This window comes from Manis pentadactyla, chromosome 15 (assembly GCF_030020395.1).
Source record: "Manis pentadactyla isolate mManPen7 chromosome 15, mManPen7.hap1, whole genome shotgun sequence".
NCBI classification, from domain to species: Eukaryota; Metazoa; Chordata; class Mammalia; order Pholidota; family Manidae; genus Manis; species Manis pentadactyla.
In genome coordinates, this window is record NC_080033.1 from 60,183,037 (window position 1) to 60,207,586 (window position 24,550).

A 24,550-nucleotide genomic window follows, 5' to 3' on the forward strand; every position below is an offset into this window, starting at 1 on the left:
TTATATGAAAAGTTTTCTCTCTTAATCTAAGTAAGATCAATTTTGTCCCCCCCAGTGGTTTTCAGTTTTACATGGCATGTAACAGAAAAAAATTAAGATGCTTGTTTTGTTTTTATATTTTCCAGAAACTTTACAACCAAACCCTGGTGTTCTGGATTGCCCAGAGTTCTCAGAAGCTTATACTGCTGGCCCAGGGGCAAGGCCTAGAGCCACACTTGGAATTTAGTCCTTCAGTTCTGGAGCTGGGGCCACTGCTGCCTTATGCACCTGGAGGTGAGGCTGAGGTGGTGGTAAAGAATCCCTGCGACTTTCCCATCGAGATTTACTCCTTGGAATTTGATCAGCAATATCTCATAGAAGAGAAGGTAAACAGAAGCCAAAACCAAATTCCATTTCCTACCCATGCTGGGCCCTACCATGTACTCATCCTCTTGTCTCTGCATGGGCACCTGCCACTCCTTCCTCTTAAGCCTGTCCTTGTCAATTTAAACATCACTTTGTAGCCTTTCCTGACCTATTTCCTTTCCAAAGCAGCAGAATTCATTGCTGCTTTGTGATCTCATTGTATAGTTTAAACACTGAATGGAGAAACTTAATACATGCTCATGGTTAAAACTCAAACAGTAAAGAATACATGCAGTCATTATATTTGAAGTGACTTTCTTATAGACAGACTATATTGGGTCATTTTTTTAATACACCAGTAGTCTCTGTCTTTCATTTGTGTATTTAAACCATTTAGATTTAATGTAGCTATGTTAGGGCTTAAATCTGCCCTTTTCTCTGTAATTTTTTCTAGTAGGTGTGTAGTGGTATCTCGTTTTCATTTGCATTTCCCTGATGACATATGATGTGGAGCATCTATTCATATGCTTATTTTCTATCGGTGTGTCTTCTTTGGTGAGTTGTCTGTTAAGGTCTTCAGCCCATTTTTTAATCAAGTTGTTTTCTTATTCTTGAGTTTTAAAAGAGTTTTTTGCATATTTTGGAAAACAGCATTTTATCAGAAATAAAATGTATCAGAAAATATTTTACAAATATTTTCTGTAACATATTTTGCAAATATTTTCTCCCAAGTGTTTTGCAAATATTCTCCCAATATTTCTGGCTTATCTTCTCATTCTCTTGACATTCTCTTTCATAGCACAGAACTTAAAAAAAAATTTTTAACTAAAAATCTTTTAAAAAATTTTTTATTGAGGTACATACAATAAAATATGCAAATCTTAGTGTACAGCTCAATGAATTTGATATGTGTACACACTCATGTTAACTATCATCCAGATCAAAATATTAAACATTCTCACTAATATTTTCCCTTTCACTTATCTCACCCATCTCCTTTATAACAACCACCAGTCTGTTCTCTGTATTCATGACTCTATTTTGATTTTGTTTGTTTCCTTATAACCTTTTTATTTTAATGAAGTTCAGCTTATCAATTATTTTTTTCACGGACTGTATCTAAAAAGTCATCACCCTACTCTAGGTAGCTTTCTCTTATGTTCTCTTCTAAGAGTTTTATAGTTTCATGTTTTTCATTTAGACCTATGATCCATTTTGAATTAATTTCTATGAAAGGTATAAGATCCATCTGGATTTGGGGGTTTTTACACGTGGATGTCCAGTTCCAGCACCATTTTGTTGAAAAAACTATAGTTTGTTATATTGCTTTTGCTCCTTTGTCAAAGGTCAGTTGACTATGTTTATTTGGATCTATTTCTAAGATTTCTATTCTGTAACATTGATCCATCCAGGTCCATTTTTACTGTCTTTAACCCACTATCCTACCTTGAGACCGAGCTGTATGAACTACACCTTTATCTAATACCCTAAATACCCTACCTTTTAGAAACTGCCTCTTAGTCCTCTACTATGAGCAATAATGAAATTGTCCAGTAGTCTTTTTCCTTCTCCTCACCACCCTCTAATTTAAAATATTTTCTTACTTCCAGCTAATGCCTGCTGAGAAACCATCTCATCTACACTTCCTCCGTGTTTTGCTTTTTGCATTATATCTGTAGTGTCAGAGCTTATATTAATATGTCAGAAAGTAATTTCTATCATGTAATCATAATTCTACACTTAAATGAACTCAATGCTAACTACCAGTCCTGGTGATGAGGCCTTTCCAGTCACTACTGGGTTGTCTGAAACTTATTCTCTAGTGGATTCCTCAGGAAGGGATCATAGGAACAATATTCCCAGAGTACTCACATGTTAGTAACTGTTTATCTGTGGCTTTACGCTTGAAGATCAGTTTGACTGGATATAATATCCTTGGCTTGCACTTTCTGCACTTGAGTATCTTAAATGCATTGCTCCATTGTTTGCCCATAAGGTTTTACTGTTCCTGAAGTCTGATGCTTAGTAATCCATGGCTTATTTGTTGTCTATTGCAGTAAAACAAATTACCCCCAAGCTTAGCAACTTAAAACAATAAACAATTGTTATCTCATGTTTTCTGTGAGTCAGTAATTTGGGGATGGCTTAGCTAATGTGATCTGCTCCCTCTGGACTGTCCCCCAGCTTAGCCTTGGTATCTTCTATCTTTTGTACATCCAGTGTTTATGTTCTGCCAATTTGGGTTCTGTATCCAGAAGTTTTTCTTCAGAATGGGAATCTGGAAATTAGTTGGCCAGACCTTTGTGTGTCTGCATCAACCAGTCTTAGGAAAACTCCTTCCTTTCCCCACTGGTCTGACATGCCATCTCTGTCCTATATCAAGCTCTGTATATGAATGGGTCTATTCTAAGGTCTCTCTTCTATTTCATTGGTCAGTTTGTCTGTCCAACATCAATCCCACCCTGTCTATTACTCCAGTTTCGTAAGCCCTGATATCTAGTAGAGAAGTCCTCTCTCTTTATTCTTCTTCATTAGTGTTTTAACTATTCTTGGCCCTTTATTCTTCCATATAACTTTTAGAATGAGCTTATTAACAGTGGTTTTCAAAGAACTAAAAACGGTGATCCTGGAGATGAGTTATCTAACAAAAGAGATTTTTCACACCAGTAAATTAGGTCATACAGGAAGTGATAGTTTTTTAGGACTTTATTTTTTATTGTGTTTTATAAATATAATACACACTAGGGTTTCCATATTTAGTAGAAAGACAAACAGATTGCCCAGTTAAATTTTAATTTCAGATAAACAACATAGGACATTTAAACTAAGAAAAGTACTCATAGTTTATCTGAAGTTCAGATTTAACTGGGCATCTCATACTTCCCCTGACAATCCTGATACGCGTTTCCTCCGCACCCCCCACACTCCCCCACCCACACATACTTAATAGCATTTCACCTGTTTTTCCCTGAATCCTCTATTTATGAGACAACCACCTTACCTAGTATAATATTGCTAAGCACAATATTTCTTAAGAACGTGTCACTTAAACACACAGAGTTCTGGACTTTTATCAATGGAAAATAAACAAACAAAAGAAAAACAGTATGTGTTATTTTTAAAACAAGAAGAAAGTTCTCTTCCCCATGTGAGATGCCCAGGCTCAAATGGGGCAAAATAAAGATCCTATGTGCTGAGATTCAGGGCGCAGCCTACCTTTTAGACCTCTCCAAAGGACCCTGCCCTTGTGCACAGCCCAGCCTCAGGCCAGAGCAGGGGTTTTGCAGACTGGTGAACAGACCCTCCCTGGGGCTTGGGAAGGAAGCCTCCGTGGAGACCCCCAACAGTTCCTGCTTTCCTTGAGCAGATCTTGCGGATGCTGAAGGGCTATGATTCCTACAACACCCTGCTGCTGCCTCCCCGCCTTGCAGGGGAGACACTGCCCCCAGAGGTGTACGAGTACTTTAAGGAGGTGCAGCGGTCCAAAGAGGAGCAGATGAAGGCGAAACACCTGGAGAACCTGGCTCAGGAGAATGGTGAGAACTCAACGTGGAGAGCCCTCCACTCCAGCCGCTGCCTTGGCTCCTGTGAATTACCCCCGCTGGGAGTTAAATCAGTTATTGAGCACCTGCCAGGAGCCAGGCAGGTGCTAGGCACCTTATGTCTTTTATTTCTAACCCTTACCAATGGTCCCATTATCCCCATTGTATGGATGCAGAGACAGGGACACGTTCTGCTCTCACTGGAGTCTAGGGAGGACGTAAGACTTCTCGTGTGGCTTGTCGTGTTGCGTGCTTCTCCTTCCTGCTTCTCCGTGCCCTATTCCTGTTCTTACTGCTCCCTTCTTCTGTGTAAACCACAGGTCCAGTTATTTTCTTCATGCCCATCTCCTGCCCTAGACAAGAAACTCCCATAAAGGCAGGGATCGCATATTCCCCACTTGTAAACCCAGTGCTTGGAACAGCACCTGATATGTTGTAGTGCTCAATAAATATGTGCTATTTATTAAAAATAAAGAGTGAATGAATGAGCAAATGGTGTCTGTTCCTCCTGCCCTGTGCTTGTTTCATCTCCCAGGGAATCTAGTGGAGAATACTAGTTTGCCATCAAAGGAGAAGAGGAGAGGAGAATGCCTCTCTACCCAACTCCTGGTCATGTTCATTGAGCCCTGTTAGTTTGCTAGAACTGCCATCACAAACACCACAAACTAAGTGGCCAGCAAAGATTTCTATCCTCACAATTCTGGAGGCTACGATTCCAAGGTCAAGGTGTCATCAGGGTTGTTTCCTTCCGAACCTTCCTCGTTGGTGTCTTGATGGCTGTCCACGTGGGCTCACAGGATTCTCCCTGTGTGTGTGTATCCTAACCTCTTCTTAGAAGAACACCAGATTATGGATGGATGGGACACCTATGGGACTCATTTTAACTCACTTGCCTCTTTGAAGTCACTATCCCCAAATACAGTCACAGTCTGAGATACTGGGAGCTAGGACTTCAACATATGAATTTTAGGGGAAACGAGTAAGCCCACAACAAACAAAAGGGATGGGGATGGGTAGACATTTAAACTCAGGGCTGCCTAGCGTCCAAGGCAGAGAGCTACACGGGGCTGCCGTGTACAAAGGGCCTCATGACATCGGGGAAGGCCCTCGTCGTTTTCGTCCCCAGCTTTCTATCCCATCCTTACACACTGTCGTGGGTTCGTTTTCCATTTGGCCCATTGAAAGGCCGTCTAGAGCCAGGACCTGAGGGTCTGGAGGGGGCCAGGAGGGCGCACGCTCTGCGTGCACCAGTGCTTCTCTGAGCACCGGCTCCCTCTGCTCCCGCTGTAGATCACCCTTCTCTGCTTCCACACCTTGTCCTGGGAGGCCCAGCAGGCCCACGTCACGTTGCCACCACACACAGGAAAGCTGCCACCTCTCCAGCTCAAATCCAAATCCTAGATCAAGAGGATGTCCTGGCCCTGGGATGGGGAGGGGGCGTCATTCTGTATAGTCACAGCCCTACCTGCCCACAAAAGCTCTGTGGGGTGGGGGCAATGAGGAGGGCGCTGGGCAGACAGTAGTAGATGTGCTTCATGATGGCTTGGAGAAATGTTTGTGATAAAGGGGAAAGCAGGCTATAGATTGGCATGTACAATAGGACCCCAAGTAGAGTCTGGAAAAACTAAAAATTAAAAATCAGAAAGGTTGCAGCTCTCCCATACAGCTGTCATAAAATTAAGCTGCAATTCCTCTGTCACCCATCCTTCGTCTGTCTGTATCTCTTTCTGCAGCTAAATTTTATCATTTTCTGCTTTTCTGAATTTTCCTAATTTTCTGGTGCAAGCGTATAAGTTGTTTTTTTTTAATATTAAAATGCAGAAACACTCTGGACAGTGGAACTTCTTAAACAGCTGACTGACTGCAGTTCTTGCTAATTGGGTTTGGGGGGGAGGGGGTGTGGCAACCAATTCAGTGATTCTTCCTTCTGTCTCTCTTTCCTTTCCTGCCTCATCTCCCTCCCCTGTTCCCAACAATTCCCTGTGTGTTTTCTTTCACCCTTTGCTCCCTGGCAGATGAGGAAGATATGCCCTTGTCGGAACAGGGAACCTCCACCAGCACGAAGAGGACCTCGCTCAGCCAAGGCAGCTCTGTTACATCCAACCTGGAGGAGCGGCACATCCCTGTGGTTGAGAACAAGACCCACCCAGATGAAGAGGAGGATGAGGAGAGCCTGGAAAAAACAGTGTCTCAAGGTAACCAAGCACTTTAATGTTTTGGTACCAGTTCTCTCTGAGTGGAAGGGGGAAGACTGTTCAATGCCTTTACACCTTTCCCCATAAAACGCTTCCTCCAAGCCTCCTAGCACTACTCTGTATTAATTCTAGAATATGAATATGCCATCGTTTATTTAGCCCTTTCTCTTAATGTTGCAAGTTCAACTAGTCTCCAGTATTAATTTCTCATCAGGAGATGACAAAAGTGGAATTAAAGAGTCAAAGAGTATCTGAATAGTCAGTGCTAGTAGCTAGTACAAATGATCAGTCCCAAAGGGCCCGTCCACTCCAGGGGGAAACAAGGGCTGCTTGTCATTTTAAAACAATGTTTATAAAGAAAGAGTTACTCCCGTTTCCATCAGAGCCCATGTGCGTGCTGGGTGTGTCCACGTACACACACACACCCACACACACACCTATATCTCTCTAATCTCTAATTTGCAGCTGACAAGACACAGAGCATAGACAGCCACTCCACGGAAGAAGTTGGAGAAGTAGATGACAACCCGGTGAGCAGGGCGATCGCCCGCCACCTGGGCATCGATATCTCCGCCGAAGGCCGCCTGGCCAAGAACCGGAGAGGCATCGCCATTATTGTCCATGGGACACCTTTGTCAGGTAGGCCACAGCTCTGTGGGGTCGCCCTTTTGGGGTTTCTGCAGTTTGCACTTGTAATTTTTGAGACAATATAAATTCTGCTTGAACTTTATATACCAAAGGATTATCCCCAACCTCTTAAAACTCTAAAACCTTCAGAGATACAGGGTGAGAGAAAAAACAGAGACACCTCATTTTTAATCAATACCACTCTGAATTGTTTGAGCTTGTTTTCTTCCAATAATTTTAAAGCATTAAAATATTAGAGAAGATCCAAGACATTAAATTATTTAAAAAGAGAAGAAAAATATGTGGAAACCCTATGGCCTGGCAATATTATTTCTAAAAATTTATCTTAAGAAAATAATAATGTGGACAAAGATTAACTGCATGACTGTTCAGTTCATCATTGTTTACCATTAAAAAAATGGGTGCAACAGAAATGTTCAATATGGAGTTAATTAAGCCATAGTACATTCATAGAGTGAATTACTTAGGCATTTAAAACAGTGTCTTGTACACCCATGTTCATTGTAACATTATTCACAGAAGCTAAAAGCTAGAAACAGTCCAACTGTCCATTGACAGATGAGTAGATATACACAATGTGGTGGAGTGGGGTATTATTCAGCCTTAAAACGCTAGAAAGTTCTGACATGCTTTCTGACAACATGGATGAACCTTGAAGATATTACGTTAAGTGAAATAAGTCAGACACAAGAGGACAAGTACTGTATGATACCATTTATATGAGGTACATAGAGTAGGCAAACTCATAAAGAAAGAAAGTAGAATAGTGTTTTTAGGGGCTGTGGGGAAAGAGGAATAGGGGGCTTACTGTTAATGGTGACAGAGTTATCAGGCCCAACCAGATATTCCAGGATAATATCCCATATCAATATCCTTAACTTAATCACACTTGTAAAGTCCCTTTACTATATAAACTAACATATTCACAGGTCCCAGGGATTAGAATATGACATCTTTGGGGGGCCATTTTTCGGCCTGCTATATAACCCATTTCTTTTTATAAGAAATATAAGTAAAATGGTTATATACACATACTTAGCAGCCATATGCTAACTGTAATCTCTCTGGATGAGCAAACTGTGAATCACTTTTCTTTTCTCCTGTCTGTTGTTCCTTAAGTTTCTTCTTTCTTTTAATGAATATATATTTTAAAAATAAGGGGAAAAACTCAACACAAGTTATTCTTTAAGCCAAAAACCTCTCCCCATTAGAATCAGAGCCAGTTTGAGCTACAAGATTTTTAAAGATCGTCTGATAGAACCACGTTAAACTGAGAAGATCCAGAGAGGATGTGGGTTGCCATCACATAGCACATGGCAGATCGGTGGTAGAATTGGACCAGAATCCAACGTCCCGACTCCTGGCTCAGTTCTCTCCCCTCTTTTCTGCTGCCACCTCTGGCAACATGACAGACTTAGAGGCAGAACACTTGGAGAGATCGCTTTACAAGGGCCTCAGTTCTAGAAGCTTCTTCTGCCTAGGACACTGAACAAATGAAAGCCAGGAAATTCAGCTCTCTGACCTTTTTTATAGGAAAGTCAGCCACTGCAGTCAGCCTGGCCAAGTACTACAGCGCAGCCTGCTTGAGCATCGACTCCATAGTGCTGGAAGCCATCCTGGACAGCGGTAACGCCCCAGGGCTCCGGGCCCGCGAGCTCTGCATCAGGGCCGCCATAGAGCAGCCCACGAAGGAAGGGGAGGACTCTGGTAAGACGCGTTCGCGTTCTCCCTGACTTTGTATGGGCAAGTGGCCAGCACGCCCACTGCTAACGCCCATCTGCTCTGTTTCTCCCACTGAACTTTGCCCCCACAGCCCCGGTGAAGGCTGCCTTGTAACACGCTGCTGACTTAGTAGCTCAGGGAAGAATCGCCAGTTTTAGCAGCTCTCCTGGCTGCCTACTGCAGGCACACACTTGGCTGTGCAGGGAACAGGACCATGGATAAGACACGTCCCACATCTCTGGGGGTCGACATGTGACATGGGCTTGTTCAGAGCAGAGAAAAAATAATGTAGCAGAAGTCCTGGCTTCTGGGAAAGAGCAAGTTTGGGATCCTTGGGATCCAACAAGCGTAATTTGGGGAGTTTTCATGGAAATGAGCTTCAAAGTAGCAGGAGAATGTTGATAGGTAAAGATGGGGGCCAGAACACGCCAGACCAAGACAGCAGGGAAGCTGACAGTAGGTTAGAGACGGGAAGGCAGGCTGAGGCCAATTGCAGTTAACCTGGATGCCAAGATTAGGAACTTGGATTTCATTTTGGAGGAAAAGAGGAGCTGGGCTGGAAGAGAAAGCAGGGCAAACTAACTTGGGATCCACCGGGAAGATGAGCAGCGAGGAGCCCTGGACTCCAAGCCAGGCTCTGCTGACCCACCTTCATCCAGCCTCCAAAGGTGGGGCCTCTTCTCCAGCCCCAGTCAGCCAGCTGCAGATGGAGATGGTTTTGTATTCCTCAAGAGAATCACACTAGGTTTCAGCACGCCGTCTCCACTGTTGTTTCTTTATTACCCTCCAGTGACTCTTACTGTAAACTCACTCTCTCTGTTGTAGTCCAGGAGGCTGCTTCGGGCCAAAGCGCCGTAGGACAACTACGACTGAGCAGTGAGACCCTGAGCAAGTTAACCTTGGAAAGTAATCTGACTACCCCTGAAGCGAAACCTGCAAAGGCTTTGCGTGGAAGCATGCTGCTCCCCAAAAGCAAGGCAGAGAGCCACGCCTCTGGGTCTCAGAAGCAGCATCACCAGCACTCCTCTGAAACACCTCAGGTACAAGCCTGGGCTCCCTGGGACGAGGGCTGGGATCCTTCCTCCTCTTCCTCTGGGGCAGCATGACTTCATTCCTATGGGTGCCCTTCCTCACCAGGCAGGCCTGAGCACTGTCCCCGCACTGCTTCTCCTGAGAGGAGTGCCCATCCAGCAGGTGTCCAGCAGGTGCATTTAATGCTACAGACACTAGGCTGGGGGCTGGCAAAGTAAAGCCCCTGCCCTCAAGCTGCACCAAGAGTCTGATGAAGAAGATAACCACACATTCATATTTGTAATAAAATGAAATTGATGACAAAAGAGGTGTGTAAAAGCATTAGGTTGCACCATATGAAATCGCCAATATTTAGTCATTTGGGAACTCCGTAACAGCAATTTCGTATGGATCAACCTAATGCTAAAAGAACACTAAGGATGAAACCACTAACACAAGTTGTGGGAGGGCTTCAGGGGAGACTTGGGGAGTCATAAAGTAGTCAGGGAGTTTGAGCCATGATCTGTGGGCCACAGGACTTCAAGAACAATCTCAGCAGAATAGTATGTGCTGTAGCCAGAGACAGTTGATGGTGCTGGGAGAGACAGGTGGGTGAAGAGTTTTCATTGGGAAAGCAGTCAAGTGAGTGTGGGCTTCTAAGACTTAGAAAGGAAAGGAAAAGAGAATAGTCATTGAAGGAGCAAACCCAGGGTCAAGAGATTTCTTTCTCCAAAAGGAGGTGGAGGCACAAGTGGGTGTATAAAGAAAGTTGCTCCTTGGAAAGTATAATGTAATGATCCATCCAAGAGGGAATAAAATGCCGGGAGGAGACAGGGAAAGCAGGATTAAACAGAGTCAAAAGAGGTGGAAGCCAGCTTCCTGTAGAGCCAGTAAAGGTGAAAACAGATACAGCTGCATGTGGGGGAAGCAGGGTGGAGAGCGGAGGTTGGAGAAAGTCTAGCTGAATGGCTCTAGGATGTGCATGGGACATGAGGTCTTTGTGGAGAGTGTTGAGGAGATTGAGGTTGCAGATCATGCCCAGGAGAGTGGCAAAGCACTGATGTGTCCCCTCTTAGGGAAAGAAACAGAAACTGGTGGTGCACCAAAGTAAAGGTGGTTGAGAATTCTGATGGCTCAGCCAAGATGGGAAGTCATAACTTCAGAGTTGGGAAATTTCTCTGAGCACTTCCTGGCAGCCCTCAAGCAGAGCTCAAAAGAGCAGTTGTCATCATTGCAGGGGCTGGATGTGCTCAGAACAAGGGGTAAGGGAGTTGAACATGGCATCAGCATCTGGGAGGTCCAGCCTAGATAGATAAGGAATTAAGAGGAGGGCAATAGAATGTGAGAAACAGGAGGGATGAAAGGGTCTGTGGACCTTGTTACAGTCTGAGAGTGCCATAGGGGGGCACAGGGAAGGTGGGCATTCCAGAGAAGGCTGCTTAGGCAGACAGAGTGGAGGTAAAGGACTTGCAGGAGAGGATGCCCACATGTCGGATGGGGCAGGTGAACGGAGGGTTGAATAGGGCAAGCAGATGGAGTGGAGGCAAAGGTCTTCCTGTGAGAGGAGGTGTGCAGGTTGGGTGGGGCATCCACCAGGCTGACTTTGTGCCAGGGGATGTCTCTGATCTTCGCTTTAGCTGTACATTCTTCTAACACCTTGAAAATTGAAATAATTGACTCAATTTCTCTTAGAGCATCATCATTGTAACCCTCTTTTCCAAGATCTGTGATATTCTTTACATAGATATTTATGGATGAACTAAAACTCATATATTCATATTAAATAGGTTGTCATGGGAATCATTTTCTTTAGTTTGGGTCCACCCATCTGGACACTGAAGTAAGGCTCTTTAGAATATATCAAAGGCAGCAGGAAGTCCAAATCCTGACTCCAATAAGCTCCCTGGCAATAAATAGGGAACTTAAAACCCATTTAGGATCACAGTACAAATCAGAGCTCACAGACCCCCACATGTGGCTGCCTGCACTGCTTTGGTGAATCAAGTGGTTTGGACAATAGCCACCCTGTAGCAGTGCTTTACCCAGAGATGGCTGTTGGGTCTCCTACCACAAAAACTCTGCAATGACTGACACTTTAGTTGCAAATGGGAAGAAATGTGTTGTCTGTAATATAATGAAGATATGATCTGTAATGTAAGGTCATTTAATTATAAATCACTTGTTCCAGGAAAGCACCAGCTAAAAATCCTGATCTTGTGAATATTTAATCCAACACTATTGCTTCTCAGTTCCATGGCCCCCTTAGCTACCCACTACCTTGATCATTTCTAGACCTTGCCCATCATCACCCATCAGCTCCAACACCTCTGTATCACATGGCCTACTTTCTGACAACCATCTTCTAGCTTCCCGTGGTTTACTCTGGGAAATAACTGGTCACACTGAAACCTCCAGTCCACGTCTTCAGTGCCTACCACCCTTTCACTTCCTTTCTCCTCCGGTTTCGATTCCGCGCTCCGTCTGCCTTGCCCCTCCTCCTCCGTTGTTCTCTCCAAGTAAAACTTCACGCAGCCCAGGTAAACCCAGTTCTCTGCCTCCTCCATGCAGGGTGGCTGAGCATTGCTGGAGAAAACCCTCATCTCTCCTGAGTGGTCTTAATTTTCATTTAAGACCACCCACCTCAAGTGGGCCCTTTGGTCTTTCCTAGTGAATTTGCCCTCCATCTCTTCAAGTGAACTGCTTCACTGCTCTCATCACCCTACAAACACCTAAGACGCTTTCCTCTTCCACCTTCTTAGCTACTGATCTCTCCTCTGACTTCACGGAGACAGAAGACATCCACCCTATCCTAACTCTCCCAGCCAGCCTTCATCCTAACCCAGCACCACGCCTTCCCTGCAGCTGAGCAGGGCTGCCCCAGCTCTTATCCAGGGCCCTGCATGCAAGCACAGACCCCACCCCTTCCTCCCTTACAAGGGCTGAACGCCTGCAGCTGTCCACTAGCTCCCAAGTGTGTTTTTCCCTACGCGTTGGATCTGCCAGTGAGCACCCGTGCATGCCATATTACCTCCCATCTTTAAAAATACTTCCCCACGACCCCCGATCTGCCTCCAGCTGTTGCCCCAGCTCTGAACTCCTCTCCACAGCTATTCCTCCAAAGAATTGCTGCACGACTGCCTCGCCACCCTCACCACTGTTCACTCTCCGCCTGTCCAGCGAGGCCTTTCTCCTCACCACTCCACCGGCTACTCTTCGCATTCATCCTGCCCAGTCCAGCACCAGTTGTCTGTCCTGAGCTGACAACCCCCTCCTCCGGCAAGGCTCTCTCCACTGCTTTCAGGACCCCACGCTCTTCTTCCTCATCGGGGGCTCCCTCCACTCCTCCAGCTTCTCCGTCTGCTCCAGATCCCTCGCTTTGGGCAGTAGGCTAGAACTGAGACACCTCATTCCTTTCTGTTATCTACTTTGTCTTTATAGGTGACCTCATCCAGTTGATTACTTAAATATTTTCAGTTTGCTTATGACCCTCAGAATTCTTTCTCCAGCCTAACTTCTCCCCATGCTCAGTTCATATATCCAAACTCACATTTAATATCTCTGTTGAATGGCTTAGAGACATCTCAAAATTTGTATGTCTGAAAAGGGATTCTCACACCCTCCCCCCAAACCAAACAAGACAAAAAAAAAATCATTCTTCCCTTAGTTTTTCCTTTCTTAATAGGTAATTTCACCATTTTCCAACTTCATCAAGTCAAAACCCAGGGATTCTAGATGTGTATCTTTCTTTCACATCCCATCCAAATCCTGTCAGCTCTACTTCCAAAATAGATCCTGTATCAGCCACTTCTCACCCCTCCCACCCCAGCCATCCCTGTCCTGCCTTGGCCATGGGCATAGCTAACTAACTAGTCTTCCTGCTTCCACTCTTGTCACCTCATGCAACAGGTAGAGTGGCCTTTTAAAAATAAAAATCAGATCATTTATCTGCCTTAAACATGCCAACAACTCCCCCCTTATACTTGGAATAAAATCCAAATTCCTTACCATGGCCTACAAGCCCTGCATGTTCTAGCCTGGCCATGTTCCCCATGGCTCACACTGAGAAGGCTCTCTTTTCAGGATCCTGTCTCATTCCTTCACACCGCCCAGGTAATGCGACCACTCTCTCTAACAGCCAGTGTCCAACCCTGTCATTGCCCCTTATTCCTCCACCTGATCCTCTTCGCCAGCACTCAACACTTTCTGTAATCAATTACTGATGCATGTCTTTGTGCGCTTCTTTTCTGTCTCCCCATTTGAATGCAAGGCCTACACAGGCAGCAAGATCACCAGCCTTGTCTGTTGTATCCCAAGGACTACTGGGGTCCCTGGTGCATAATAGGTGCTCAATAACTATTTGCTGAATGAATGAACAAATGTGTGCTTTTCAGTACATATACAAAGCACCTTTCACAGTGTTCATGCTCAAAGCTTCCAGCAATTCTCTAAGGAAAATAGGAATCTTCCATTTTACAATGCCATCCCCACTTTACAGATGAGGAAATGAAGCCCAGAAAGATTAGGTGATTTTCCCGAGGTCACATGGCTTGCAAGTGTAGGAGTTGTTGGGATACCAAGTCGTATTCTAACTGCTGATCCTTCTCCCACTCGACAGGTTTCCTCCAGCCCTCTCCCCTCGGGGCCTGCGCAGCGCAGGCTCAGTGTCGGCACCAGTATTGGAGGTGAGACTGGGCTCGTGAGCTGTGTGCTCCCTGAAGAATTACTGGTTCAGATCCTGGCCAAGCGCATACAGGTGCGTCCCCACCCACCTGCACAGAGCTGCACAGCTGCGGGGGTGAGCTGAGATGCTGGGCCATCGCCCACCTACAGCAGCTCAAAACCCCAGAGCCCTGGAGAGGAACGATGGATTTCTTCACCCCCAGCAGTCATTTACTTGTCCTTTTGCTGCCCTTGGCAATCCCTAACCCTGTCTTCAGTCTGCTGAAGCCACTCACCTTAAAGGACCAGTGAGCAGAAGGTTATACACACTCCCAAAAAAACAAGAGTCATGGTACAGACCTACAGCGGTATGTTAAAAATTATACCATGGAGCCATTAAAGTTAGAGTGTGAAGCTATCCATGTTCATTGCTGTAAAACTATATTTTCAATATATTATTGAGTGAGAAAGGCAGATTATGAAATCTTATGTAAGACACAATTACATTTCTAAAAAATATTTATGAATATCAATCACAGTAAAAGTTCTCCAAGTACATGTTAACTGTGGTTATCTTTGGATAGCAGAATTACAGATTTTTAGTCTTCTTCATATAATTTTTGGTTATTTTACAATGCCATATTGCTTTTAAAGTCAGAAACACAATAACTGTTTCCATTTTTTTGTTTTTGTTTTTTATAAGTGTTGTGCAGTTAAAGAAAAGAAAATAAGACCAGCAGGATTTGGGAGGGGATCACTAAATTGCTAAATTGCTCACCAGGTCCTGGAGTTGTGTGTTTGCTTTCGTTTTTCAAACTGAGCCACATTTAAATATAACACAATTAGACTTGAGGTTCCCAGATATGGAGGGATGTCATCACCGGAAACGAGTCACTTCGTTCATGCTACTCTGTTAAAGGTACTAGCACTCCCCGCTGATTGGAGCAAGGCAGTCTTGTAAGTGTGCAGGTGTTTCATACATCCAGATCAAAGGCTGGGAATCGTTAGTAAAGTCCAGAGTAAACTGGTAGAGCTGGGCCACTCAAACTGTTGGTCTCTGAGATACGGAGTTCCCACTGCTTCCTTCACTTCCTACAAAGGGGAAAAACACAGCAGCTGAACTAGGTAGTGTATTTAGTGATGCAACTGATTTGCATTCTGGCACAAGGTTCTTGTCTCATCAGACACTGGTAGTAATCAGTTCCTGGCCAGCGGTGGCCAGTCCGACTCTGAGTAACTGTGGTACAGCACGGGCTGCTCAGTTGCTAATGTTCACAAAATCAGTACACTTCGCGAAGAAAGCTACACAGGGCCCGTCTGGCACTGCTGTCCATGCTGTCTGCTGTTCTACACGTGGGACATCGTTCCTTTGTACCTCCCTTCCCTGCACCTCGTGGGCCTTCCCAGACCGTCACTTTAGAATTACTTGTCTTTCTTTATTTCTACAGAGACAGAATAAATCCTTTATTCTACATATACATATGACACAGACCTTTCATGATTGATAAAACATTCTTGTTTTTCTCTTTTACTTTGTGGCAGCACCTTGAATTTAGCAGGCAGAAGGGCAGGGTAATGGTGTCTGCACTGGGGCGGGCAGGTAGGTCCGCAGAACCAGTTGCAGCAGCAGGGAAAGAGCCGGAGAAGGACAGAGGCACCCGGGGGTAAAGAACAGATGACCTTGCGGCCGTGGTAACGTCTGTACCCTCTCGGGTTTCAGCTGAGTGACTGCTACCGCGGGGTGGTGTTCGATAGCCTGGAGACGCTCTTTGCTCGGACTGTTCCTGCCGCTCTGCTCTGCCTGCTGAAGGCCATCGGCAACCGTGAGCACATCTACGTTCTCAACATGGCCCAGGATTACACAGCCATGAAGGCCCAGGAGAAGGCCAAACAGGAGCAAGAAGGCAAGGCCCCATTCCCTGGGCTGCCTTCCCAAGCCCCGCCAGGTCTTTCCTTTCCACAGAGCTTTGGGCTCTCTGAAACGCCTCCCCAGGGCCACTGCCCGTGGGCCTTACTGACACGATTACATTTCCCATTTCACTGGTGCCCCACCTCTGCCCTGTAAGGTGGCTGGGAGTTCTTATTTCCCACTCTGCATGTGAGGGAACTGAGACACTGGCTTGTTGAGAGACTGCAGAATGAAGGGGGACCCCAGCTCTTCCCACAGCAGGCCCATCCCCTTTCCCGTGGTATCACAGTGCATCGCTCCACATCTCTGGGATACCGCCAGTGTGAGGGGGACACATCACTGACTCAGGTGACCAGTTAGCTTGTTGGTTTTATGTAAGCCAATTGTTAATGTCCTATAAAACTAGAGGTGCTGATAAACTTTACAGAACAACATCTATATTTTAGCCTTCTACATACAGGCATTGCAGCAAACGTTTTGTACACTTCAAATGTCTTTACATGGCCCTTCAGGTTGTTTAATCTTCACAGTAACCTTGTGAAGATGGTTGTGCCCATTTCGCAGATGAGGAAAATGAGGCTCTGAGCTATCAAGTGTTATGTAAGATCACATAACAAAGTAGTTGCAAATTATAACTCTAAAACCTTTACTTTTTCTGTCATTACACCTGTGGCCTGGAAAAAAAATGCAGTGTTTGAAAAAAAGATTCATGCAGTGTAATGATGGCTTAAGTTTCCAGTTTAGTTAGTCAGAAGCAGGCCTAGCAAATCCTGGCACCCAAGGGAGGAGGTGACACTGTCCCTGGGAGGCAGAATCCTGCTCTTGCCCCAGCTCTGACCACGTCACTGCCCTTCCTTACCTCTCTCTTCTGGAACAATCTTAATAGACCAGTGTTTTTCTATTTGGCACATTTACAAACACTGAGCTCTCTTAGTTCTTAAACAGACCCCAAAGACTGCTTCCTCATATTCTCACCCAGGGAAAAATTAGGAAGAATGACCAGGCACCCCTCCCGCAGTATTTTCACCTCCAGCTTCCCAGTTCTCTGGAAGGCTCATTCCCCCACCGTGATCAACTTGAAAGAATGAATCTCTTTCCATTTTCTCAGTTTTCTGTGGATTGAAGTCTTCCATGGTAGCATTACTGGGCCCCTCTCCCCTACATCATCTGCATTTGAAAAAACCCTGGGGCTGTGTACAGTAACCATACTATTACATTAACATCTAATTTCTATTGAATACTTAAGGCTACGCCAGGCCCTGGGCTAGGTGCTTTACATGATTGCCCATGTGATCCCCACAACAGCCCTATGGAGGAGTCATTCTTCCTTAGTACTACCCCTTGGTAAGTGTAGGAAAAAGAACTCAGACACAGATCTCTGAGCCCTCAGCTCAAACCTACAAAAATGTAAGGTGAGCATGTTGCACCAGTGAGGTGTGAAAAAGAAACCAAGAGCATCTGTGCTGAATGTGAGCCACACTTCTGGACCCGGAATCTGTAGGGCATGGAAGATGACTCCCCTTGGGCTGCAAGTGGTCCTGTCACCCTGAGCAGTTGGGTGGCATGTGCTCGTAATGGGTAACATCAATAGGTGATATATTTCCCTATTACTGCCTTAACAAACAACCACAAACTTGGGGACTCAAAAACAACCCAGATTTATTATCGGACGGTTCTGGAGGTCAGAAGTCCTAAAATCGAGGCGTCAGCAGGGCTACATTCCTTTAGCAGCTCTAGAGAAGAATCCTTTTCCTTGTCTTTTCCAGCTTCTAAAGGCCACCTGCATTCCTTGGCTCGTGGTCCCTCCCTCAGAGCCCTCTGACCTCTGCTTGCATTGTCACATCTCTCTCCCTCTGCTTCATCATCACATCACCTTCTCTGACTCTGACCCTCCTGCCTCCCCTTTATGAAGACCTTTGGGATTATATTGGGCTCACTCAGATAATCCAGGATCATCTCCCCAGCTCAAGGTCTTGGGCTTAGTCACAGCTGCAAAGTCCTTTCTGCTACCTAAGGGAACACATAAGGTTCCAGGGATTGGGACATAGACATCTTTGGGGCCACTGTTCAGCCTACCGCAGATGGAGACCAATTTTGAATCTGTGTGAATGAAGGAAAGCGCAGCAGAGATTGGGAACTCAGGCTGCTGCACGAGCCGCCTCTCATTGGCACTGACCCTCTGCACCTGGCTAGGCTGAGAGCTAAGCTACTGGGGGACCCTGCAGCCCAAGCTGGTGAGTGACTTCTTCTCACCTTCCTGTGTCTGTTTCCCCCAGAGTACAAACGCAGGGAAGCACTTAAGAAAGAGGAGGAGCGTCTCCAATACATGGATGAGGAAGAATATGACACCTTGGCGGAGGAGGAGAAAATCACATTCGATCGGGAGGTTCAGCAGGCCCTCCGGGAGAGGCAGAAGAAGTGGTAATGAAGGGCTGGCCAGAGCAGAAGTGGTTCCCCTGAAAGCAATTTCCACTGGGCACACAGCCCATCCTAGAGCCCAGGGTCATCCTCCAGGGACGGGGGGAGGCACGGCAATGGCCACAGGAGGCCCAGGAGGATGACCTGCTAAGAGCAGGAAAATGGATGTTGCCACCCAGGGTTCTGATCGCTGCAGCCTTTCAGGGCTTCTCCCATTCTCCTCTCCTCCTTCTCTCTGGAAGGCGTTTGGGCCTGGGCAGAAGGTGACGTAATGTGGTGGGTCAGGGGCTTCTGGCCCCTGTGCTGTCCTGGAGTGACCCAGGGGCCCCTCTCTGCACATGGGCATGGTGGGTGCTCCCCAGAACTCAGCCATTTCACCTTCCCGGGCCACCGTCTGGGCCTTCAGCGGTGCTCTCTGTCCCCTGAGATCTGACTGCCTCTCCCACTTGGTCCTCAGCCTGGTACTTCACCAGAAACCCTGGTGAGGCTTGGACAGGCTCCGAAGCCAGAGCTCCCAGCCACACAGCAATACCTGGGCCCACGACTGGATGCCCTCCTCACCACCTAGGGCCCAGGAGACTCACACTGTCAGATAAGGGGGCAGGGGCAGCAGGACATGTGGCCCTTCTGCCCTCAGATCTTCCAACGTGCTGGGGGAGGGAGGCTCTATTGCCTACCTCTCCCTAGAATTGCAAACATTGGAGGGGACAGAGCCAAGATACTTGCCTACAGTATACCCCCCTTCTCCCCTCTCCCTCTACCTCCAGACCCTCCTACTGACCCCAAGGAGCTCTCATGTCCTCTCTGCCCCTGCAGCATGCCCTCGTCACTTCTCCCACATGGTCTGTTATAAACATGCCCGGTCCTCCCAGGGTATGAAAAGCCGCTGGATTCCAAAGGAATCTCTTTTCAATGACCTCATTGCATTCAAGCATTCATCTCAGGGTAGACTTAGAAAATGCAAATCTGATCCTCAAAGCTCAGCAGTGAGTTGTTTGTGTGTCACACACACACACACACACACACACACACACACACACACACACACACACACAAATTAATGAAGTAATAATGGGTCAGCTTCAGTGAGTACAGAGCCACAGCACCCAAAGCAACTATGAATTCCTGGAGCTGAAAAATTTCGGGAATGCTATCCCCACCATATTTGTTTGCACTTGGTGCCCTCTCTGCCATTAGCAGCAGGGCAGACATGACTGAATTCCCAGCAGGAAGGGAAAGAAAGAGAGAGGAGGAGAGGAATGTGGCTTTCAGATCCAGCGACATGGCTCCAAGCTGGCCATGGTAAGGACTGCTATTAAAAACACCATTTCTAACAAGAAATGAGTATCAAAGGTGACAGTGTAGGAAGCTGGGTCTCATCTGTACTGCTATCAGAACAATCTTTGAAAGTTGGTTTTTTTTTTAATGTTAACATCAAGCTTATTTTCAGCCTCGCCTTATTCTCCTATGCAAGATTAGAATAGAAATACAGATTGAGAATTCCTCTTAGTTGGGTTTCAGTTCATCAGTTTTGCTGAATGACCATTCAGAGACAGATGAGAGCCACCCTTTCTTCTTTCTTTGCCTCTTTCCTTCTTGTCCCTCCCTCCTTTCCTTTCTCCCTCCTTCCTTTCTTCCTATTTGCCCAGCTTTCTTTTGTTCCTTCTTTCTTTTTATGCCCAAGAAAGCTCAGCCCCATGTCTCCCCACCAAGCAACCCCAGGCAGAGGAAGGGCTCAGGCAGGAGGGTTTCTGAACTCGGTTCTCTCTGCTCCTCTGACACAGGAAGCTGGAGAGACTGGCAAAGATGCATGAAAAGAAGCTACAGCAGGAGCTTGAGCGGCAAAAGGAAGAAGATGAGCTGAAACGGAAGGTCAAAAAGCTAAAGCAAGTACCAGTCAAGGAGGAGCTCCCCCTGAAGAAATCTCAAACACCAAGCCGGCAGGTAGCAACCTTCACATGCTTTTTCCCAGAGGCAGAAGCAGAGAAACAGCACTGTGACCAGCCAATCAGTCTGGCACATTTCCCCTCCAGCAAACTTCCCTAATGCTGTTTGATTTTGTAGGAGAGCGGAAAACAGGCGGAAAGGGAGCAGCACTTGCTGAACACTGGCTGTGTGCCCAGTGCCGTGCTTGTGATTTCCCTAATCCTGGCCTTTTGGCATCTCCCCCACCCTGCCAGGCTGAGACGTGAACCCCACCTCGCTTGGAGAGAGATGAAATCACAGGTCCAGAACCTCACCACCCAGTTATGCCTGACCATAGTCCTTGCTCTTTCCACTGTCCCCTGAATGGTGCTAAATAGCTTTGTATGAAAGACTTGCCTCCAGTAAGCCACATAGCAAAGCCCCTCTGCTCAGTCAAGAGCTTATCCTTGACCGGAGTCAAGGAAGACGCTCCAGGATAAGCTTGTCCTTGCAAACAAGTACCAAGAGTTTACCCACCTGCCAAGCTCAGCAGTCACGTCCTGCCCACGGGGATGCGGGAAAGGCAGAACAGCCAGAGCAGGGCCCAGGTGGGGATGATAGCCGAGCAACGTAGCTAGCTGGTGTGCACGTGGCTGTTTTCACACCGTGAGTCCTGAGGATGGAGCTACAGCCAGACTTCCAGACAAGGTGCAGACTGGTCCCAGCAGGTGGATGAGAGACAGTGGACACATCTGGGGAGATGTAGGGCATAGGAGTCAGTGTCCGGGGGTCCCAATCAGGTAGAGCTTGGGAAAGAGTGTGTTCTGAGCACACAGAGCTGGGCACAGAATTGGGATCCAAAACACGCAGACCTGGAGTTCAGATGGAGACCCAGCCTCAAGCCTCTGCTGGGCTTCCACATCTTCCAAATACAAGTCCTTCCCTCATGGAGCCCTCCTGCCACACAAAATCCACTTCCACATGGAACAGGACGTCCTAACAGAACTCTGGGTGTCTTGGCAGTGACTACAGACGGTGAATGATACCGTAGGAGCTAAGGCCCCCCTCCCTATACAAATGAGGTGAGTGAACCTGCTCCCCCAAGACTGGCCTGTCAGCTCTCTCTGGCCTCTGTTAGGGATCGACAAGTGGAGCAGGGGTCAGTGCATTGAGCTGGAGGAAAGGCCAGCCTTGGGTCACTCGTGCCTCCAGGCCTGACCTTAGGGAGGGAAAGAGCTCTCAGTGGGAAAGGGGACACAGGCTGACTGCAGACAGTGAGCGTTAGACTGAGCTGGGTTCTGTGTCATTGAAGAATAACCTCAAACCTATGGAGCCTCCCCAAGGAGGAAATTGGAACCCACAAAGTAAGTTTAAAAAGGCAGTAACAAAGAGAATAAAATCGGTTTTTCTATACCAGGTTCATTAAATAAATACATATTTTTAAAAGCCTGGGGCACAGCCAGATTCTAAACTCCCATTATACCCCCCCAATACCCATTAACTACATAATCTATGTGATTTTAGTAACTTGATACTAACAGATGCTTTACTCGCCAGCAGATACTGTTTTGTGTTTTTACATGTATTCATGCATTTCATCTTTTTTTTTTTTTGCTTTTTTTAAATTGAGGTACATTCAATAAAATGCACAAATCTTAGTAAATAGCTTAATGACTTTTGGTATGTGTACACTCATGTAGTCATCATCCAGATGAAGATAGCAAACATTCTCACTAATTTTTCCCCCTTTAACTATTTTACTCACCCTCCCACCCTTTTCTCCTATGGTAACCACCAGTCTGTTCTCTGTGTCTATGAATCTATTTCTATTTATTTGGCTTCTTTGTTCATTTGTTTCGTTCTTTAGGTTCCACATGTAAGGGAAATTATATGGTGTGTGTCTTTCTCTGTCTGACTTATTTCAGCTAGCAAATACCATCTAGATCCATCTATGTTGTTGCCAATGGCAATATTTCACTCTTTTTATGGCTGAGTTATATTCCATTGTGTATATGAACCACATCTTCTTTAGCCACTGATTTATCAGTAGACACTTAGGTTGCTTCGATATCTCGGCTATTACAAATAATGCTGTGATAAACGTCAGAGTGTATATATCTTTTTGAATTAGTGATTTTGTTTTTGGGGGGTAAATTCCCAGAAGTGGAATTGCTAGGTCCTTGGGGTATTTCTGTTTTTAGATTTTTGAGAAGCCTCCATACCCATGCATTTAGTCTTTGATAGTCCTCTGGGGTAGTTATTGAAATTACTATCCCCATTATACGATGGGAAAGGGATGCAAAATGCTCCCACAGGGCCCCGCAGTAGCAAGGGTGCTGCTGGAATGGGACTGCTGCCCTCTGTGGCCTCTCCCAAAGCACCTAAAAGCAAGAGCAGAAGGAGCATTCCTGGGGCACTGCTCTTGTTGACCCTTCAGAGCTACAGCTCTCAGCCAGGAGTGCATATCACAGGCACTAAGCATCTTTTTCAAAATGCACAATGCCAGGCCCCAACCAGATCTACAGCAAAGAAGGACCCAGAAAAGATGGTCTGATAAGGGCCCCCCAGCTGATTCTTCAGCACAAGCCTAGTGTTTATAAGAGGTGCATGGAATCCTGGGAGGCTTTCTTACAAAACAGAATGTCCTCTTGTTCTTCCTTATATGACTTGCTTTCCCTTCGAGAACTTTTAAAGCATATTTTATATGTTTTGCCTTCTAGATTCTTACTTTTCCCAAACTAGACATCAAGATGGACACAGCAGAAAAGAAAGTATCTGTTAGGGAGCAGGTGGCATCTGAGAAGGACGAACCAAGCAAGAAGAGAAAGCACCAGCTGGCAGATACCAACATGCTTGGGTTTCCTCTTGTCCAGGAACGAGAGGACAGTGAAGGGGACCTTCCAAAGGACACTGACAAGCCTATGGCCCAGAAGTTTAAGACCTATGAGTTGACTCTGAAGGATATCCAGAACACCCTCATGTACTGGGACCGGAAGCAAGGGCTCCAACTGCCTCACGGCGGGGCGGATGACACACCACGTGAGCCCGAAGACCAGCGCCAGGTGCCCTCGGGCGGGCGCAGAGGCCGCAAGGAGCGGGAGCGTGCGGAGAGGGAGCGCCTGGAGCGGGAGCGTGTCAAGAGGGAGCATCTGGAGAAGCTCCGGGCGCTGGAGGAGCGGAGTGATGGAGGAGAGGGCGACACAGAGGAGGAGCACGAAGGGAAGAAGGATCTGGGTGTGCCACTCATAAACATCCAGACGCCCGACTTCGAAGGCCTGAGCTGGAAGCAAGCCCTGGAGAATGACAGGCTTCCCCAGGAGGATCAGGTACAGACTCACCCCCAGCGTGAAGACGTGGCATCAGGTAGCAGCCATTGCGCTAATGTTGGTAAAAGGGCTTCTTGGCTATATTCCCTCCATGCTATGAAGTTCTGACGCCCCTTGAATTAAGACAATCTTGGTTTAAAGGGCCTTTTTCCAGTTGGCAAAATCCACAGAAAGTTCCACAGATCTAAATTATTCTGTCTGACTTTCTAAAAAACCACCTGTAGGTTTGATTTTTTTAATACTGACACTGGTGTTAAGGGCTGGCAAGGCACATATACTCTGCAGGGTGAAGCAAGAATCTCAAATATACTTAGAACTTTTCACACAAGCTTCCCACAATGTCATAAATTATGCCATGAGAAAGCTTCTTGTTCCTAGAAACAGAAGCATTGCATATGCAGCAGTGGTTTGGAGGGATGGCAGTTACAGCCCTTGGCAGGGACAAATTTTTTCTGCAAAATACCAGTAAGCAACTGCTTTGGGCTGTGGACGATGCCGTCTCTGTTGCAACCACTGATAATATGTAAATGACTGGGCGTGGCCATGCTCCACTACAGCTTGGTTTACAAAAGCAGGTGGCTGGTCAGTTTGCTGACCTCTGGTTTAGTTTATTCAGAAACTAGATTCAGCCTTAAGAACAGCCCCAGAGGGATATGTCACAGGTAAGGGTTGATGGGAGGAGAAGAGTATTTCCACAAGAGGGCGAACTTTGGTGTGATGTGGCCTCACAGTGAGAATCTGGAGGTGGGCTAAAGCAGGAAGAGACACTAGCCAACTCCACAGTCTCCCTGTCTCTCCATTCTGCCCCTGCTGGACTTGGAGAAGGAATCATGGGTGGTGGGGAGGGGTTCTTTTTTGTATTTTGTTTTT

At 46.3% G+C, this 24,550-nt stretch overlaps 1 protein-coding gene across 1 annotated transcript in view; it reads left to right on the top strand.

Annotated features, from left to right (window-relative positions):
• The window catches only part of HYDIN (HYDIN axonemal central pair apparatus protein), a 377,997-nt gene that overhangs the window by 280,884 nt on the left and 72,563 nt on the right, over window positions 1-24,550 (top strand). Inside the window, exons 38-48 of the mRNA XM_057493202.1 lie at window positions 126-365; window positions 3,713-3,881; window positions 5,903-6,082; window positions 6,548-6,721; window positions 8,264-8,437; window positions 9,278-9,492; window positions 14,079-14,216; window positions 15,843-16,026; window positions 18,308-18,449; window positions 20,234-20,393; window positions 23,075-23,680. Of these exons, the coding sequence (XP_057349185.1) occupies window positions 126-365; window positions 3,713-3,881; window positions 5,903-6,082; window positions 6,548-6,721; window positions 8,264-8,437; window positions 9,278-9,492; window positions 14,079-14,216; window positions 15,843-16,026; window positions 18,308-18,449; window positions 20,234-20,393; window positions 23,075-23,680 (2,382 nt within the window). The remainder of the gene's footprint in view (window positions 1-125; window positions 366-3,712; window positions 3,882-5,902; window positions 6,083-6,547; window positions 6,722-8,263; window positions 8,438-9,277; window positions 9,493-14,078; window positions 14,217-15,842; window positions 16,027-18,307; window positions 18,450-20,233; window positions 20,394-23,074; window positions 23,681-24,550) is intronic.